Source organism: Scylla paramamosain, chromosome 4 (assembly GCF_035594125.1).
Source record: "Scylla paramamosain isolate STU-SP2022 chromosome 4, ASM3559412v1, whole genome shotgun sequence".
Taxonomy (NCBI): Eukaryota; Metazoa; Arthropoda; class Malacostraca; order Decapoda; family Portunidae; genus Scylla; species Scylla paramamosain.
In genome coordinates, this window is record NC_087154.1 from 8,309,747 (window position 1) to 8,328,790 (window position 19,044).

The 19,044-nt window shown below is 52.5% G+C and overlaps 1 protein-coding gene across 1 annotated transcript; it reads left to right on the forward strand.

The window, feature by feature from the left end:
* The first annotated feature begins 1,344 nt into the window (after positions 1-1,344).
* Positions 1,345-15,499, forward strand: LOC135099699 (transcription factor Zelda-like). The gene is made up of 2 exons (XM_064002122.1): positions 1,345-1,495; positions 11,435-15,499. Exon 2 carries the CDS (start codon positions 11,673-11,675, stop codon positions 13,965-13,967), a length of 2,295 nt encoding a protein of 764 aa, XP_063858192.1. The 5' UTR covers positions 1,345-1,495; positions 11,435-11,672; the 3' UTR covers positions 13,968-15,499.
* The last annotated feature ends 3,545 nt before the right edge of the window (positions 15,500-19,044 follow it).

Consider the following 19,044-nt stretch of genomic DNA (forward strand, 5'->3'; position numbering starts at 1 on the left):
CCTGTCTTACCGTGGCCACCTCCTTCTGCTTCTCTTTTTTTCCTTCCTCTCTTTCTCTTTCTCTTTCACAACATCATCCACGTGGTTCCTCTCTCTCTCTCTCTCTCTCTCTCTCTCTCTCTCTCTCTCTCTCTCTCTCTCTCTCTCTCTCTCTCTCTCTTGGTATTTGTTCCTTTTTTGTTCGTTTATCTCTATTTATCCTTCACTCTTTTTTTCCTTTCTTTTTTTTTCAGCTGCACATTTATTCTTCCCTCCCTCTCTCTCTCTCTTTCTCTTTTATGTTGTTCTTATTTACGTTCGGCGCAGCGCTGGCCTACCTCCTCATTTCTCCTCCTCCCTCTATTCCACGACTCACGTTTCCCTATTTATTTTTCCGTTATTTCATCCATCACGACCTTCCCTCCTCCTCCTCCTCCCACTCCTCCCTCTCACCATCTCCCTCATCGTTCATTCTCTCTCTCTCTCTCTCTCTCTCTCTCTCTCTCTCTCTCTCTCTCTCTCTCTCTCTCTCTCTCTCTCTCTCTCTCAGGCATTTCACTCATTTCGTTCTGTTTCAAACACTTCAGCCTTCTCCTCCTGCTCTTCGTCCTCCTCTCCTCCTCCTCCTCCTCCTCCTCCTGCTGCTGCTGCTGCTAGCCGGCCCTTCCTGACGTCACAGCCTACCGATCTCTACCAGCAGCCAGCCGCGTAAACAAACCAGCGAGCGCCTCTACTTCCCTCCCGTGATCACCTCCCTCAGTAATACCACGCTACTAGCTCACTCTTACCCAATGACATGAGGAAAACATGAAGAAAGCACTTTATTCGCATCCTAATGAGTAGTCTCCCTATTCCTCCCTCGTAGTGATCGTCGCCACCGCCGCCGCCGCCGCCACAGCAGCAGCAGCAGCAGCAGCGCTTCGACAGAGATGACCGACGGACATCTATGGTCAGGCCCCAGAATCGTTCGCGAATTGATGGGCAGCGAGAGGAGGTTGCCAGGCGTGACCGAGCCTGCTTGGGCCAATCAATAAGTCATCTTCCCTGCGCCACACAGCCGCCTACCACGACTGTGATTACCGCCACACTCCCGCTCCCTGCTGCTTCTCGGGAAAACCACCACAGCCTGCCCGGAATAAGTACTGAAAAGCCGACCGGAAGAGAAGTAAAGTTTATTCCCTTCCTGGCACCTCCGCCATCTCTCTCTCTCTCTCTCTCTCTCTCTCTCTCTCTCTCTCTCTCTCTCTCTCTCTCTCTCTCTCTCTCCTCCCCACCCTCCCGGCCTACCCTCCCCCCAAATCTCTGGCCCTCCCTCCCGGTCCCCCAGCCTCCCTTCTTCCTCTTTAGCGCTGACCAGTTCAAAGTTGAAACCGAGAGAGGCAGTGGTAGTGGTCGGGCGCACACGAGTGGCTCTGGCAGTCTGGCTGTTCTCTCTGATCGTGGTGTTGCTGACTCTGAGCACTTGAGACTTGAGTGTGACTTGAAACAGAGGGATTAACCACTGCTCATCCTGCAGGTAGGAACCTCACGAATTATAAGTGTTGGTGGTGTTGTATGATCGGGTTGTGGTGTTGTGATGCTCCCCGCGCTCCGCCGAGTTATGTTGTAGTTTCACGCACACATACGGGCAGACGTCCACACGTACAGCCGCCGCGAGAGAAGAAGTTCTAAGTGCATCTCTTTGTGCCGAGAGGTGGATCTAACAACCTCACTGAGTGCTCGACGCCTGCGGCCACGTGCGTCTCACTTGAAGGTTACATATATGATAATTGCTATTTTTGTATTTTTTAATCACTACATCTGACTTCAAGGCCGACACCCGACTCCCCTGGACACGCACAGCTCGCAGCGTGACGGTGTGCGCCAGACGGAGCCAACGTCGCTTATTTTACGACTTGGCCGCGTCGGAGGTAACGAGTCCTGCCTCGCCTGGGAAGCAAACCAACAAGCCGGACACTCGTCACTGTGAGAACACCACTAATGATACAAGGAGCGGCTGTGCTCTCCCTCCGCCTGGCTATCCTGCTCTCCCGCCGGCGGCCATGGACGGCAGGTCGCTCATTACGAGGCGACGTGAGGGCATGGGAATATGGGAATCGTCAGGTAGGGAGTAAAAAGTATGGGAGTTGTGGACCACGCGGGCCAGCAGGCGGCGCGGCCCTGAACTAGGCAGGGAACACCCAATCAGCAGCGGTATTTACTCGCTTCCTGTTTAACATGATTGTCCATTGCTGCAGCATCAGTTCCCAGGCTCCATCTGAGGTAATTAGACTGAACGACGCTCGGTGCCTGCCGCTGAGGGCCGAGTGCTGAGCGGGGAGTGCTGCTGAGGGGCCGAGGGCAGCACCGCGTCACACTTGTGCTGGAGGGGAGGAGGCGGGGAGGAGCCATTTCCTGATCACAATGTAGAATCAGCGTGACGTTGAAGGTTGCGGAGACTGACGAAGGAGTTTGTGTTACGCCGGTGTGTGGGTTGTGTTTACTTGGGTATCAGGGGCCTGAGGGAGCAGCGGCGGGGCCGGAAGGGCTGCCCACGGTGCACTGGCGCGGGGAGGAAGACCTGGTAAATACAATCAGCACTAATAGCGACCAACGAGAGCACAATGACGTGCCCCAAGAAACAATGAACACATGCTTACCACGGCACACTATCTCACACACTTCTCTCTCTCTCTCTCTCTCTCTCTCTCTCTCTCTCTCTCTCTCTCTCTCTCTCTCTCTCTCTACATACACACACACACTCACTCAATAAGGAAATGCACCAAGACGCAACTGTTCACTTTAACCGTAAAAATTATCATCCCAAATTCCTGGCCGCCGCTCGAGCAGGTAACCCACGCGAGTCCCGGGGGCACTGGGATTAATACTTACCTATGCTTTCTCGAGGCTCCGATACATTGCGTCAGGCGGGAAAGGAAACGTTCCTGCGCTGAGTGGAAGCAGAGAGAGAGAGAGAGGAAGAAAAAAAAAAAAAAAGGAAAATGCTGTTGAAGAGTGACGCTTGTAAAAGGGAGGTGAGGTACAGGAAGGTTTCTGGTTTGTTGTACGTAGTCTTCCCTTGAGCTGGCAGGGCGAGGAGTGTATGGGGAGGAGGTATGGAAGGTATGGGGAGGGAGGGAGGGAATGTGGGAGGTGCGGTGGTGATGGTGGTGGTGGTAGTGCAGACGAACAACGAACGCTCGGCCGCCACCACCACTACCATCACCATCACCACCACCATCACATCAGCATTCCTCTATCACCACTATATATTTTTTGTTTGCTTTTTTTTTATTTTCTTAAAGCGGTAACGAAAGCATCACCATCACTACTATGACAACCTTCACTACTACAGTCACTACCGTTACAATGAACATCATCACCATCACTCTCACCACCATCGCCTCCGCCTCCTCCGCCGCCGCCCGTCTGGCAGTTCTCTCTCTCTCTCTCTCTCTCTCTCTCTCTCTCTCTCTCTCTCTCTCTCTCTGGCTGTTTATACTTCGTCTGCGTTTTGCCAGCAGCGACCTTACACCATTTTACAGGAGAGAGAGAGAGAGAGAGAGAGAGAGAGAGAGAGAGAGAGAGAGAGAGAGAGAGAGAGAGAGAAAGTGTGTTATTGCAGGTGATAGTGAAGAATACGGTGATGATAATGATGAAGGTTGTGTGAGGTGCAATCTCTCTCTCTCTCTCTCTCTCTCTCTCTCTCTCTCTCTCTAAACACACACACACACATATTGCATAACGCTGCCTGCCCCTCTTCCCCATCACACATACACACACACACACACACACACACACACACACACACACCTCACGAGCACCCCCGTCACCCGCCCGGCAGATGAGGAGATACGCAAATGCCAAGCAAATTATACGCCACAGTTAAAGTGAATTACAGCAAATATTCGGTGTCTGGCTAAAGGATGCTACGGGGTTGATTAAGCTCGGTGTTTACGGCCGGGGCACCCCAGTCAGGAGGCCGGGGCTAAGCGGGGCGGGTGAGGTGTTGTGTATGTAGTGTAGTGTAACAGGGAAAGGTGTATCTCTCTCTCTCTCTCTCTCTCTCCCTCTCTCTCCTGACGGGGTGATGCACGATACTTCCTTCTGACTGTAGGACATTTTCGAGGGTGATCAGAAATAAACGAAAGGAGGAAAAGTAGATGTAGAAGGAAGAGGAGGAGGATAAGGAAGGAGGATTATTGTGATCAGTAGGATTAGGATTAGCTTGGTAATTTCGCTCTGAGGATTTGGACTTTTATTTCTTTGGTGTATGTACAGTTTCTTTTACTTTTCGTCAACGCTGAACGTACACGACTAATTATAGCCTGTGTGTGTGTGTGTGTGTGTGTGTGTGTGTGTGTGTGTGTGTGTTTGTGGGTGGATGGATGTGCGTGTGTTAATTGGGGTAGAAAGGAAGCATGTAGAGCAAGGAAAGAAGGAAGGAAGGAAACAGGACAACAACAGATGAAGGACGAGGCGAGGCGAGGCAGTCAGACCACCATCATGTTTACCTTTAGTCTGACAAGGCGACTCTCTCTCCCTCTATACCCTCTCTCTCTCTCTCTCTCTCTCTCTCTCTCTCTCTCTCTCTCTCTCTCTCTCTCTCTCTCTCTCTCTCTCGCATGTTCAGTAAGAAACATAACTTGTGTCGGGCGGGAGAATGAAGCCTTAGGGTGTTTAGCAACCACGCACGCTGCTCAAGGCGATCTGCACCTTCAAAGTAGTTACGTAAAGAGTTCTGATTCAGCTTACTGTTTTATCTCTGCTGGCCACTCATAAACATCCATTTTTTGTTGCTTTATCTCAGTAGCATACTAATAGATAGTTTAACTGTGCTGTGTGGTGTGCGTGTGTTATCCGAGTCTAATACTAATAAACTACTAGTACTAATAAATGCGTTAATTGTGCCGTGTCACTTTGATTATTCTTACTGTTAGAAATATAACACGCGGCCCAAACAGTTAGGTATTTGTGAGATCTCGTGCTGGCTGATGTTATGATACCTGAAGAGTTTATTGACAGTGACGAAACTACCGGTGCGTTGTTTATCGTGAGTGACAATGTGCAGTGTTACCGAACCTGGCGTTGCATTACTGAACGTCACCACGAGGACAGTACTTACAGGTAGTGCTTACATTACACTTACTATTACACATTCATATACTTTTACATTCATTATACACTTCTACATACAATTGTTATATCCACACACTATCACACGTCCACTCTTCATAAGCACTGTCACATTTCATACGATGTAATTATATTTCCGCACTGTTATATTTCATACTCTAGCACTGGCCACACATCCTATTACACTCTTATACACATTTACACTTTTTATACACTGTTAACGCCATATTCTAAAGCACGTAGCATATTCTGCGCCACATCTAAACTGTTTTCAAAATGCTCTAATTGAAGTGCCACGGGTTTTTAAGTTTTTTTTATGGTTCTAGCGACAGATTACCAAAATTTCTACATTATGTACAGAACAAACAGTTGAGAACACGGCTAATTATCACTGTGGTGAGAGAGCAAAGAGCTTCTAAATACGGGGTTTAGTAGACATAAAAGTGTGTAATAACATTGTGCTTCTACGAGTATATTTGATGACAGCAGCGATGAAAATTGGTGAGCTTTTTCTTGTCTAAATAGAAATACAGTAAGTGGCCTACCTCACTCCATGACCTCACTTTAAGAACACGTGGGGGACTTCGGGACCCAGCTCGGCCAACACGTGGGTGTCCCTGTATCCCCGTGACCATCAGTCGTCCATGCATGTATCTGTTCATGGTTTTCTGTAAGCTTGTCTTGAATATGAGTATGAATATGGTTGATGCTGAAAAAAAAAAACCTTGTGGGAATGAAGATGCTATAGTGTATAGTTATTGATATATTTTTACTCCATTAACAACAACAACAGCAACAACAACTACTACTACTACTACTGCTACTACAACGACCACTACCATTACTTCCGCTACAAAAGCAACAACAAAAACTACTACTATTACCACCACTACTACTACTACTTCTACCATCACCACCACCACCGTAATTATAACATCCAAAAATCAAACAAGACCACTCCACTCCACTCCACTCTCACCTCTCCCATCTTTACCTGTGAGAGTGTGGGAGAGTAAACACCCCTGACCTCTACCGCTTCCCCCTGCCCCCCTACCCTGAGAGCTGAGGTCAATCCCCCCTGCTGAGAAGGCGAGGACACACACACACACACACACACACACACACACACACACACACACACACACACACACACACACACGTACACGTACACATACAGGGACAACGACACACACAGAGGGTATTTTCACTGGCTGACATACACACATACACACAAACATACAGACAGCATATCTCTCTAATCACTCCCAGCCTCGCCATGCACTTCCCAATACGGCCGATTGTTTATATGGGCACAGGTCTGGTGTCCGCCCTTCCCTCTCCCTCTCTCTTTCTGCCCCTCTCCCCTCTCTCCTGCCCCTACACGCTGGGAGTAAGGGAGTGTATAGGAGGTACGGATGAGAGGGATGAGAGGGAGGGGGGGGAGGTAATGGGCTCCGATCTCGGTCAGGTGATGGATTGATCTTAGGGATTATTTTTTCCTCTCTCTCTCTCTCTCTCTCTCTCTCTCTCTCTCTCTCTCTCTCTCTCTCTCTGTTTCTATCCTGTAAATAGATAAACAGACCAGTAACTTCTCTCTCTCTCTCTCTCTCTCTCTCTCTCTCTCTCTCTCTGTAGACTATGGACCCAAAACATCGCAGTCTCATTATTCAGCCATTTCCCGCGAGGACACAAAACAAGGCAGGCTGCTGGAGGCCCACTGACCCCTTGGTGGCTGGCGCTGCCCCGCTCACACCAGGCCCACTCCCTTCCATGTATTTATCTAACCTGTGCCTAAAGCTGTCTGTTCGTTCTGCCCGCTTGACCTGCGCTGAGACGAAGCCCAGCCCGATGAAATTTCGTTAATGCATACACGTTATCGTCACGGGAGAGGGGGGAAGTTTTGTGAGTTTACTACGGGATAGATGGCTCAATGTAAATCTTCTCTGCTCATTTCTGTAGGGTAACTAACTGTCTATTCTAGGGTGCTATAGGATAAATGTTTCTTATCTCATGTCTTGTCTCAATCTTGTTCTCTGTTTGTTCTGTTGTGCTTTCTTTCCTTGTCTCTAGTTTGTTTGTGTTATTTTATTCTGTTTTGTTTGTTTATTTGTTGTGTGTTCTGTCAAGATTTTTCTCGAACCATTTTTTTCTTTTTTATCATTGTCATAGTTTGTCTGCCTTATTTTGTGTTGGTTGTTGGTCTATCATTTGTTCGCGCATGTGTTCTGCCCATGTCCCTTTTTTTTTAAATTTGAATTAAAATCAAGATGTGTTTAACTTTCGTCAGTTCCCTTATCAGTGATACTCTATTCTCGTCTTTCCATCTTAAGCACTATTATCTCCATTCTCTTTCGGGCAGTGATATAATTTTGCTCTCCATGACTTTCTTAACTCTCCAGATTTCCGAGCAGCATGTTGGAAGTGGTGGAGTGAATGCAGCGGTAATAGACCTTTATCCCCAGTGACAGCGAGAGATTATTTTCGTAACGTTGTTTAGTTTACCAAGAGCACTCCATTGCATTGCTATTCTTGCTCTCGATTCCTCTTTCATAGCCTGCGCTATTTTCTGCCTCACGTACATATTTCCATGAGCTCTTTGTCCAAATCCATCCTCTATTTTGACTTCATAGTCTAACGTATAAATATTAAACATCACATTAATCTTCATATTCATCTTCAGACCAAGTTTCTAACTTTCTCTGTGTGGCAGCAGGAATCATGTGGTGTTGTGTGTGTGTGTGTGTGTGTGTGTGTGTGTGTGTGTGTGTGTGTGTGTGTGTGGGAGTCGATGCAAAAATACCCTAGAGTTATTCGCACTCGTTCATGTTGCCAAAAGGGAGATTCAACTTGGATTTATGTTCTCTACGACAAACTAAAGGTGTAAGGCGTGTGTGTATGGGCGAGTGTTACCTGTGTAGTGCTGGTGCAGGTGGCTGTGTGATGCAGTTGGTGGCGCTGGTGACGCGTCCCGTGGCTCGCATTAACATGTAGTAATGTTGGAGTTCAGTTGTGACCGTTAATGTTGGCTGAACCTATCATGGGTAGCTGTTTTTGTGTGTGTATGTGTGTGTACGTGCTTGACGGGGAAGGTACACACGCAAGGACGGGGCGGTGCGTGGTGTTATGTCACGTGGTGCGCGTCGTGCGTGTCCGTAGCGTGGCCGGGAAGAACCTCACGTCCACTTCCAATAAGGGAAAAGAATCGTCCATCTAATACAATAAAACCGCAATCTACTTCTACGTGTTTCTAAAAAAGATATTCCTGCCGCACACCTCCGAAGTTCCCAGAGGCTCCTATTTATTTCACCTGTTGGCTTACACCGGATATCTTCCTGAGGGTGTTTGTAGTTCCTTTCTCGCCGCCGCCGCCCGATGGTTCGTCATCCGCCATGGTTGCTTCCATGGTCGCCTGCTTCCCGCCAACCTTCCGTCACCAGTTCGGCGCCACACAGACACACCGCCGTCGCCCCGACGCACGTTAGAGCTCGGCTCCTCGCGACTCACACGCTGGTAATTCAAGAGCTTTGCGCCCTTCACATGTAAATGCCGCAGCGCTTCCATTTAGACGCTTTCCCACGCTGGCCCTTTTCAATCAGTTCTGAAGAAGAAAAAAAATCACACACAGTTGTCAACCGAGTTTATGGTGTGCGTCGAATGGCAGATATTGTTTTCAACCAATTGTAAGGACGGGCTATAAAATAGGGCTGGCTGGCGGGGACTTGGCGGGAGATGGGCTATCTTGACTTCCCTGGAGCCCAGTTTATGACGCATCCGTCGCCACCTCCAGGCAGCTCCTCGCTCTGTGACATATCTCCTACTCACTTCCTAGGCCTATGTGCTTTGCCTTCTGCTTCCTCTCTTTTTTCCTTTCTCCGCCTCTTCCTCTTCACTTCCTCTTTTTCTTCTTCGCTCTGTAACCGCTTGTCCCCACGTCCTCGTTAATGGTGCTCCCGCATCCTCACTTCCCCACCTCCTCCCTGGGCTCTCATTAATCCTCTTCCTCGTGTCCTAATTGCCCCATCTCGGTCTCTTACCCCCATTTATCCTCTCCTCTCTCACCCCTGTGGCCCCACTGTCTCCGGCCCTCAGCCCCGAGAGACACCTGCGTTACGTAAACAAGAGTTGGAGACTGTTTACATTTTTCCTCCGTCGCCGGGAAGGGAGAGAGGAGCGCCGATCCTCCAAACGCCCGCCGAAGGGGTTACTGGAGACGCACCCTACTTCTACCGCTGCTGTTGCTGCTGCTGCTCAGTGTGGCCTCCTGCTGCCTCTCGCTGCTTTCCCAAAATACCCGGCGTGAGGCTTATAACTGGGTTCCCATCAAGGGGGAGACAAGTCAATCGCGATAAATTGTCCCGGGGAACGTACGTTTGTCCCGGGGTAATAAATAGCACGTCTCTGTGGGGGGTGCGGGTAACTTATATTTTTTCCCCTTCAAAGGCTGAGTGTTCCTCCTCGTCCTCCACCTTGCTGCTGAAATACCGGGCCATGAAACTAACGAGGAACGCGTCGTCCGCTGTACAACTTCAGGTGGTGTAAACGCCAAATTCCTTGTACTTCATTATACGGCCGCGTTTACCGGTAATGGATGGGTGAGTTCCATCTCGTAACGTCTGGCCTTTTTCCACCATTGACTAACGGCCGCCTTCAAGTTATGCGCTGACGAGCTGTTGTATTCCAGTATCGACACTCGTATCTCCCATAAACACTCCGAAAAATGTATGAAATAATCCCATATATAGGTGCTAAGTGGCAGTCCCAAGTGTAGGAATGTCGGTGATTAGAGAGACGTCCATTATAAATTATGCTCGGCTGAGTTACTACACAAAATTCTATCTTTGTCGGTCTCGGATGTCCAGCTAATAAATACATTTTAAGACGAGCCTGGAGTTACAAAATGTGGGGTATAGGTTGTTATTTATTTTCTGGCCAGCCCGACAGCCCATTCTCGCCCTTGTGCGTGGGGGCCGAGGGGTCATATGGAGTGATCGATGCATCTCAAGGCACCTTCTGCCAATAACAGGGCGATGTTGCCATATTTCACCTTAAGGTCCCATGTTTCACCGAGATCCGCGCCCACAACCAGGAGGAAATAACTTCCACAGCCACAGTGGAAGCCAGCACGACCAATCGCCCTCGGCGCCCTTCCAGTGAGTCCCGACCACGACACCCGGTGGTGCCTCCTCCTGACGGGAACAACCCATGTCTACTGAAGCCATTTTTTAGGATGGCCCTCACTCACTGTTGCCAAACTTCCCCGTTGTCCGTAGACTTTCCCCGTTTGCTTGCTGGCCGCCACTCCCGCCCCGAGCAGCACGCACGCGGGCATCCCGTGCAGGGCACTGCAGCACGAGGAAAGACCCACGGGTTTTTCAGCTTAACCTGCGAGCAGTGAGAGGGAGAGGCCATCGCGAGCCGCGTCCGATGGCGTGCGGCAACTCCTCGCCTGCGTCCAAACCACGTGACTGAATTCGGGACCTTCCGAGAATGACCAAAGGGAATCAACTACTTCGCTTGGTGCTGCCTCCTCCAGGCGGCCCCGGCGCCCCGGGCTGAGCAACGCCAGCTTAGTGGCGGCGCCCAAGGCAAGAGTGACTCACTGTCACTAGCGCTCAGGGAATGTCAGTCTATTTATCTATCAGTTCATCTCTCTCTCTCTCTCTCTCTCTCTCTCTCTCTCTCTCTCTCTCTCTCTCTCTCTCTCTCTCTCTCTCTCTATATATATACATAATGTATACACACATATACTCGAGGCCCATGAAATACCTGGTGTGACTTCACCAAGTAGCAGCCCCGTAACGGAACACTCACTATCACCACTGACAACACTGGCGACCATCTCGAAGTCTTCTTGTCACGATCTTTTCCTGAAGTCTGAACTGAAATAAAATACAACGTAAAATTAACAAGTTTATAATTTAAGTATTGTATCAGTAACACCGATTTCACTTATTCGATAACCGCAAACCATATTACTGCCATATATATCTACCTACCTACCTATCGACACACACACACACACACAGCGAGTGGGAGTTGGCGGGGCTGCGGCAGCACCTTCACCGTGGGCGTCTAAACATCCGTCACCAGCTGGCGGTGAGCGTGGGGCGGCAGCATGGCGTGTGTGTGTGTGTGTGTGTGTGTGTTTGAGAGAGAGAGAGAGAGAGAGAGAGAGAGAGAGAGAGAGAGAGAGAGAGAGAGAGAGAGAGAGAGAGAGAGAGAGAGAATTGTGTGTGTGTGTGTGTGTGTGTGTGTGTGTGTGTGTGTGTGTGTGTGTGTTTTTATTATTAAAGTAGTGATGTTGACGTAAATAGTGACGGCGTGTTTCTCTCCCGTGCAGGTCAGGTGTCCTTGGGAGCAGCGGCCGCCAGCTTAGGCCGACTCACAGAAAACGGTGGAGCTCAGTGCTGGGCCGTGAGCGCGCCAAAACGGAGGCAGCGCCCGCCGAGAGCGCACGTGTGTTTGTCGCTCCCACTCAGTCGTCCTCATCCTCTCTTAGACACGTGCAACCGTCACCTCTTAGTGATGATCCGGCCAGGAGCGGGGCGAGGCCGGGTCCCTGCGGGACGTAGCTAGCCATGGCGAGTGGGTCGCACCACTGCAAGGACTGCGGCTTGTACTTCGAAAGCGCGCGGTCCCTCGAAGTGCACCTTCAGTATCACAAGGAGAACCTAATGAACATGTGGATGGGAAGTGACGAACGTGGGCGTGAGGGTGGTGCGCCGGCACCCTCCCCCGGCCAGGGCGGTGAGCTTACGCCCCTGGGAGTGAGCAGCGGTGACGGGGGGCTTGTGAGCAGTTCAGTGCAGAGTGTTAACACAGGCGTCAGCTCCAGCGCCTTCACCGCTCCCTCGCCGATGCAGTACGAGTACAAGATGTCCCCTGGGCTTCAGTCCCCTCAAGGGGGAGTGGTTGTGCCCCAGGGGCCCCCCTCTGGACATGGACTATCCGTGGGCTTCCCTCAGCAGTCCCCGGGTGGCTTCTATCCCGACTATGGCCAACAGCAGCACCACCAGCAGCAGCCGCAGCAGTTCCCGGGGTACCAGCCTGGTTTCCTCAACGGGGGTTTTGATGACGGCTTCTACGGGCGCGGGCCAGCCACGGCGCCAAGGTTCCACCCGTACATGGGTCGATCCCCGGCGCCCACGCCCTCGCCGGGCAATCCGCCCCCCGACATAAAGGAGGAAATGTCCACCACCGACACGCCCGAGATCCTTGACTTGGACTCACAGAAAGTGTTGGGCAGTAGTGGCGTGTCGCAGCCGCCCCAGCCTCAGTCAGGGCCGCTGCCACCCATGTGGCGGCCCCACGAACAGTTTCCCGCCCCAAGTGGAATGGCTATGGGCGGCCTCCCGCCCATGCAGCAGCCTGGGTTTCCGCCGGGCCCTCCGCCTCCACCCCAACACATCCCACCGCTGGCCGGAGGAAACTCCTTCCTGTCGGGTGGTGGGGGCGGCATCGGGGGCTACCACCCACAGGGGCTGCCCACAGCCCCGCAGGCCATGACCAGCCCCACCAGTGTGTTTGGGGCTCCGCCGCCCTCGCCGAGGGAATCTGCTCCGCCCTCTGAGTTTGCCTCTAATGTGAAAAGACCGAAAAGCTTCAAGTGTGAGGACTGCAATAAGTGGTTTACGAGCCACGGACACTTGAAACGGCACTATAACACGACTCTGCATAAGAATATGACCAAACTGAACGGCAACAGCGCCTCCCGCTCCACCCCTGACCCCACCCGCCCACCAATTCTCTCTCCGGGTGCCAAGAGTATTGGCGAGGCCTCAAACATCTCCAGCCAGGACGAGGAGAGCAACCTGTCGGGCACGGACGCCCTGGAGACACCGCCGCCCCCTCCAATGCAACAGCCCCCACCTGCTTACAATCCCCCGCCCACCTCCCTCTCGGGCTACCAGCCCCCTGGGGTGCCTGGGCCCTCCCAGGGGCTCCACCCTCCGCCGCAGTTCAGTCAGGCGCCGCACTTTCTAGGGGGTGAGCAGCCCCCAACGGCACCGACGTTATACCACGGCCACTTCAGCACAAACCCGGCAGGGTTTGGCGCCCAGCCGCCTGTATCTATGGGAGGCGGTCCACCTTTTTATCCCGGCAGTGGGAACAACTTCAGTGGTTATCAGACGCAGGGGGGCCACCAGGGCCCGGGGTTTCATTCCATGAGTGAATACCCCGGGCAAAGCCTGGATGGATTCAACAATTTCAAGTTGGATAGTGAGAGCGGGTCAGGCGGGGCCTCGCGCTCCCCGGAGCCTGCGGGAGGCGACACCGGCTCCGAGGCTTCCATGGACTCCAACGAGTCTGCAGGCACCAGCAGCAGCACGACTACGGGTGAGGGCACCTTCAGGTGTCACGACTGTGGCAAACTCTTCAACCGCATGTGTTACCTGACCCAGCACCGCACCACCTACCACGAAGGGGAGAAGCCCTTCAAGTGTGGCACCTGTGGCAAACGCTTCCCTGACGAGGCCTCCTTCAGCGACCACCAGACCAAGCACGCGGGCGACAAGCCGTACAAGTGCGAGGTGTGCCCTAAGCAGTTCAACCACAAGACGGACCTGCGGCGCCACATGTGCCTCCACACCGGGGAGAAGCCCTTCACTTGCGAGCAGTGCGGCAAGGGCTTCATCCGCAAGGACCACATGCTCAAGCACTTCCAGACACACCGCAAGAAGGCCATGGCCGCCTCCGCCGCGCCCTCCCACCCTCCCCAGGGGCCGGCCATCAGTCATGCGCCGCCAGGTTTCCCGGGGCACCATCCGGCTCACCGCCAAAGTGTTCCTCATGGAGCCATGGGCCACCCGGGTCACGGCCCACCGGGCCACCCAGGCCACCCTCCCCACGTCGTGGCCCCGCCCGTTTACTGATGACGGCCCAGCTGTGGCCCCGGAGTGGGCGGCATGACCCCTGTGGGTGACCTGGCCGCGCACGCCGCGCCCGTCTTCCGCCGGTGCTGAGTTCCTGTGGCCGCCACGCCCCACATCTACCTCACGCGGCTTCCGCCGCCCTGTGATACCGCGCCAACATTCCATGCCGCGGGCGGCCACCCCTGTGCCATACTGACTCCGCCGCCCATCCGGGTGGCCGGAGTCGCCCCGGCCCGGCCCCGTGCCTCGCGTTCCGTGCCTGAGGCCTCCGTTACCTCGCATCGTGTCCTCCTCCTACTGTGAAACACACCCGCTCAGAGGCTCGTGGCCGCCAATGTGCAGGAAAGTGAACTTACCTGTATCAGTATTGTTGTGGCCGCCACGACCCTCATCCTCTCACCTGCTACTTGACCTGCCTCACCTCCGCCTCCCCGCACGTGCCTCACCTCCGCCTGTCACAGCACCCTTTTTTCCCCTCCTCTTCCTCCCCTTCTCCCACTTCCCTGACCTGGTGGGCACCCTCCTCCCTCCTCCTCTCCAACTGTGACCCGCACCACTCCCTCGGCCCACACACACACACACACACACACACACACACACACACACACACACACACACACATTCACACATTCACTCACTCACTCACTCACTCATTCACTCACTCACTCACTCACTCACTCACTCACTCACTCACTCACTCACTCTCACACACACACACACACACACACACACACACACACACACACACACACACACACACACACACACACACACACACACACACACACACACACCTGTATACAGTGCAGCGCGTCAAGAGGAGGCGAGAGCAGTGCCCGGCCCGGCGGGGTGGGAGTGAGGGTTGTGGTGGAGCGCCCGTCTGCATTCGGACACCAGCAGCAGTAAAACGGTTACACAAACAATACCTCAGAATACTCGGAATACCTCAAGCATGTGTCAAAAACTTATGCACAAAACCTAACAGGGTTAGTCTTATGCAAAGTGATAATATGCTACTTGGTGTGATGTGGCGCCGGAGGTGCAGCATTTACGGTGTGAGGGTTCTGCTCGCCTCTTTTAATTCGATCAGATGCTTGTGGCCACTTTTGGCTATTGTTATTTTTACATGATTAGCTGTGTACACACCCCGGGTGACCTCTACACGATAAGAAACACGAGTTATCCCCACCCAATGTAATTTAATTTTATACTGTTATCAAAATGTCTTGGAATTATAACAGAATTTGTGAACCTTGGGTGCTCGCAGCAGCGAGCTGATAATTGGTCCGCCTCATTGGCTTGCAATGTGACAAAGACAGTGATGCTACTCGATCTGTTGTTTCGTTTTCTGCCTAAGGTTGTATTCAAGTTTTGTTCTGGATACCGAGGGGCACCTTGTATATCATTACCGTTAATGTTATCATAATGAAACTCAAATCTAGACCTTAGTGATATTCAATTTAGACATTAATAATGACATTTGTGTTACGGATTTTAGAATTCTTTTTAAGAATAAAGACTAGTTTTTGTAACTTTCTTTGGTCTACCCTTTCCTTGGGAGAGACATGTCTTCCGACACACACACACACACACACACACACACACACACACACACACACACACACACACACACACACACACACACACACACACACACATCATAGTAGAGGGGCGACGAGGAGTCGCAGCCCCTACACCACCATGGCGAGGGCAGCAGAGACGCAGGACGCCTTCCCTCCTCACCACGTGTCTATCTCCACACAACACCAGAGACTTCATATCTGGAGAGTCTAACTAGTGGATGAAACTTGTGTTGTTAAATATTGTATTTATTATACTTTAATGAAATACACTCTTGAGTAGATGCAAGTCACACACATGCATACAACAAGTATGCCGGGGGTTCTTGTCTTCACAACGCCAACATATCAGCCTGGACGGTGTTCTAGCAAGGGGCAGGGGTGGGAAGCTGCGGGAAGAAACAGGCCCAGCAAGCACCGGAGCGCCACGTTCAGGCAGTGTTGCTGGCGGGACGTGAAGGGAGGGTCACATTGCCGAGTCGTGTTGAGGTGCGGCCACCATGATGCAGCGACTGGTGTCATACGTGGTGACTGCAAGGTGACGTCACGGTTCAGGACTTGTTAGAAAACAAAGCGTTGAAGTTTACAGTAGTGAGGTCATTCCTTGCAGCAGGGTGGCGGCGCGGGTCCTGGCGGCGTGACGGGCAGCTGGCTTCCTCTGGTCCTCGCGGCGCGCCACAACTTAGCTCCTCAAGTACTTAATTAATCCCTCGCCGTCTTGATACTTCCTTGACATGATAAGAGAGTGTGAGCGCACAGTACTCGAGGGCCGCGTGACTCTGCCTGTCTGCAGCACCAACATTTCAGCTCTTGGTAAATTTCTGAGGCAGACACAAGGGTTATGTAAAAAGAGCAACACGATCCCGTGATAATAAACAAGCAGGTCTCGGCGCGCCTTATATATCGCGTGCCAGACCAGTGCGTGGGGCGGCTCCTCGTGCATTACTTGTTGCATGCTGACGTGCAGGTCACCAGGGCGCAGACTGGAGCAGCCAAGGGAGCAGCTTGCCTGCCGTGACTGATGTAAATCCTTGAAAAGAAGTAAGATTAAATAAGTAAATAAGGCACCCGATGCTCTACTTTGCGCGCGATATGTGCAAAAATTACTTGCTTCCGAGGGTTCTTGGATAAAAGTTAACAATGATTAAAGTTCATGGCGGCAACTTTAAGGTGACGTCCCCGCAGCTCAGGGGCGGCGGCGGAGGCGGCAATAAAACACCTCCCGCTGTCGTCCTCGCCGAGTGGTCGTGAGGGTCAGGACGACGTTAATACTGCAGCCTCATCACGGGAGGAAAAAGTGACCTTGTATCGCTCACTAATTGGCACTTGCGGTGTCTGCCCGAGGCTCTGAAGGGCGTCCAGTCCTGCTGAAAACGCCTGTCGAGGTGTGATCGGCGGATAAAAATTGCATCAAACAAAACACCGGCGGGAAAGCTAACACTTATATATCGGTTGCCTCAGCACGGGCGAAAAGACTACTGCAGGCGACCACGTGGGCAGTGTAAGATTCACCCGCTGAGCTCGCGCACGCAGGAATGTACCGAGTCACCGCCTGGCGCTCAGCTACGAAAGACAGGAATGCCCCGCCATCCTCCAGCCACACGATTTGTGCTACAACACTCTCATTTTCCCAGCCTGTATACACACAGTAAGGATTCCACGAAACGCACAACCGCTAGACCTAAATAGGCGGGGGAAGGATGCAGCACAGGCACCGATGGCTCAGCGCGCCCACCTCGTAAAGCGCCGAGGAGCCGTGAGTGAGGAACTACAGACGGCGGTGACGGCAGGCGGCAGGGGGCGTCACGCCTCCTCGGGTTCAAGACTTCAATTGATTTTGGAGTTCTTCCTTGCGTTGGTCTCCCAAACCTTCTTGCTGCTTTAAGGAATCTCGGCAGCTTGGTCTTGTTGCTGCCACTGTTAAGCCGCCCCTCCCTCCCTCCCTCTCTCTCTCTCTCTCTCTCTCTCTCTCTCTCTCTCTCTCTCTCTCTCTCTCTCTCTCTCTCTCTCTCTCTGCTACTCTGTGTTCATGTTACTCTTCGACCACCACCAAAGAATAAGTAATGTCTTATACCCCGCCAGAATAGATACTGCCTTGAAATATTAAACTCAAACGAGTCTAAACCTATAAACTCCCATTATTATTATTATTATTATTATTATTATTACTGTTTTTATTGTCCTTGTTATAACCACCTCCACCATCATTAATCATCAAGGTTAAGAAATGGAGCATTACACAATTCCTGACCTTACGCCACACGTAAGGCAAAGGCAGCCCTGACCAGCGCCCCTGAACGTGACCAGCACCACCACGGCCTGACCTTCACGCTGGAGGACGAGGCCAAACCCTCGCCGCGCCACCTGCCTCCCTTCGTCGCCGTCAGGTTAAGCTCGTGTGCTCAGTTCCGCCGCGTCGCTCACTGCCACGCAGATAACGTCGGCCACAACAAACAAGCAAAGTGCATATAAACACGACCGCGTGGAGAGGGCGAGAGAAAGAGAGGAGGATGGGGGTGGGGAAGAGGGAGGAGGAGAAGGAGGCGGAGTGAGTGGGTGGGAGAGGGAGCTGGGGGAGACGGTACCACTGAAAATACACAGCCACGCAATGAGTAAGGCAGGGATGAGGGGTGGGGATGGTAAGGTGGCAGGGAGAGAGGGAGGGAGGGACGTGTTTGGGGATGAACTTGGCGGGTTTTCCCATGCGTCATAGCGATAATCCTGCCTCTCATGCCGGGCTGCCGGGCGGGATGGTTGAGGGCCGGTGCAGAGAGCAAAACAAAGAGTCGGGGAAGCTCCATTCATCCCGCTAGCACGAGGGACCTGGTGCCTTTAAAGCCACGTCGCGCGGCCCCACCATATTTTGATGCTACTCTGTTCCGGGGATGAGAGTATCTTTCTCCAGGTGAGAGAGAGAGAGAGAGAGAGAGAGAGAGAGAGAGAGAGAGAGAGAGAGAGAGAGAGAGAGAGAGAGAGAGAGAGAGAGAGAGAGAGAATCACAACTTGGTTCGCGGGGAAAAAGAGAAGCAGGAGGAGACTGGTGGAGAGGGGCGGGGGAGGAGAGAGCAGCGTGCGTGTGCTGATTGCATTACTCTCACCATGAGCCAGGCAGTACAGCCCGGGCCACGCTACCGCCCACGCCGACTGTCCTTCGTGTGTCATCCCTCCCACGCCCTCACCCTCCCCATGGCACCCTGCTCGCTGCTCCAGGGCACCGCCACACACGCACCCACACACCAGCGTCACCTTCTTCAAGAAACCAATAAAACGAGACGATGGTGATGCTAGTGAATGGAACACACACGGCCTTTCTGTAGCAATCAGGCTCCCTCAGTCACCGCCATGCGTCCCTCTCTCTTTCACTCTCTATCTCTCTCTTGCTGCAACCACGTGGGCCTCGTCAGAGCACGTGTTGTCAAGCCACTCCCCACTGGCGGCAGCGCGGCACCACCTGACACTGGGTCGTTCGTGTGGAGCAGGTAGCGGCACTCATGGCC

What these genes read in the sequence shown, in the direction of transcription:
- LOC135099699 (XM_064002122.1), top strand. Translation starts at nt 11,673, where the DNA reads ATGGCGAGTGGGTCGCACCACTGCAAGGACTGCGGCTTGTACTTCGAA.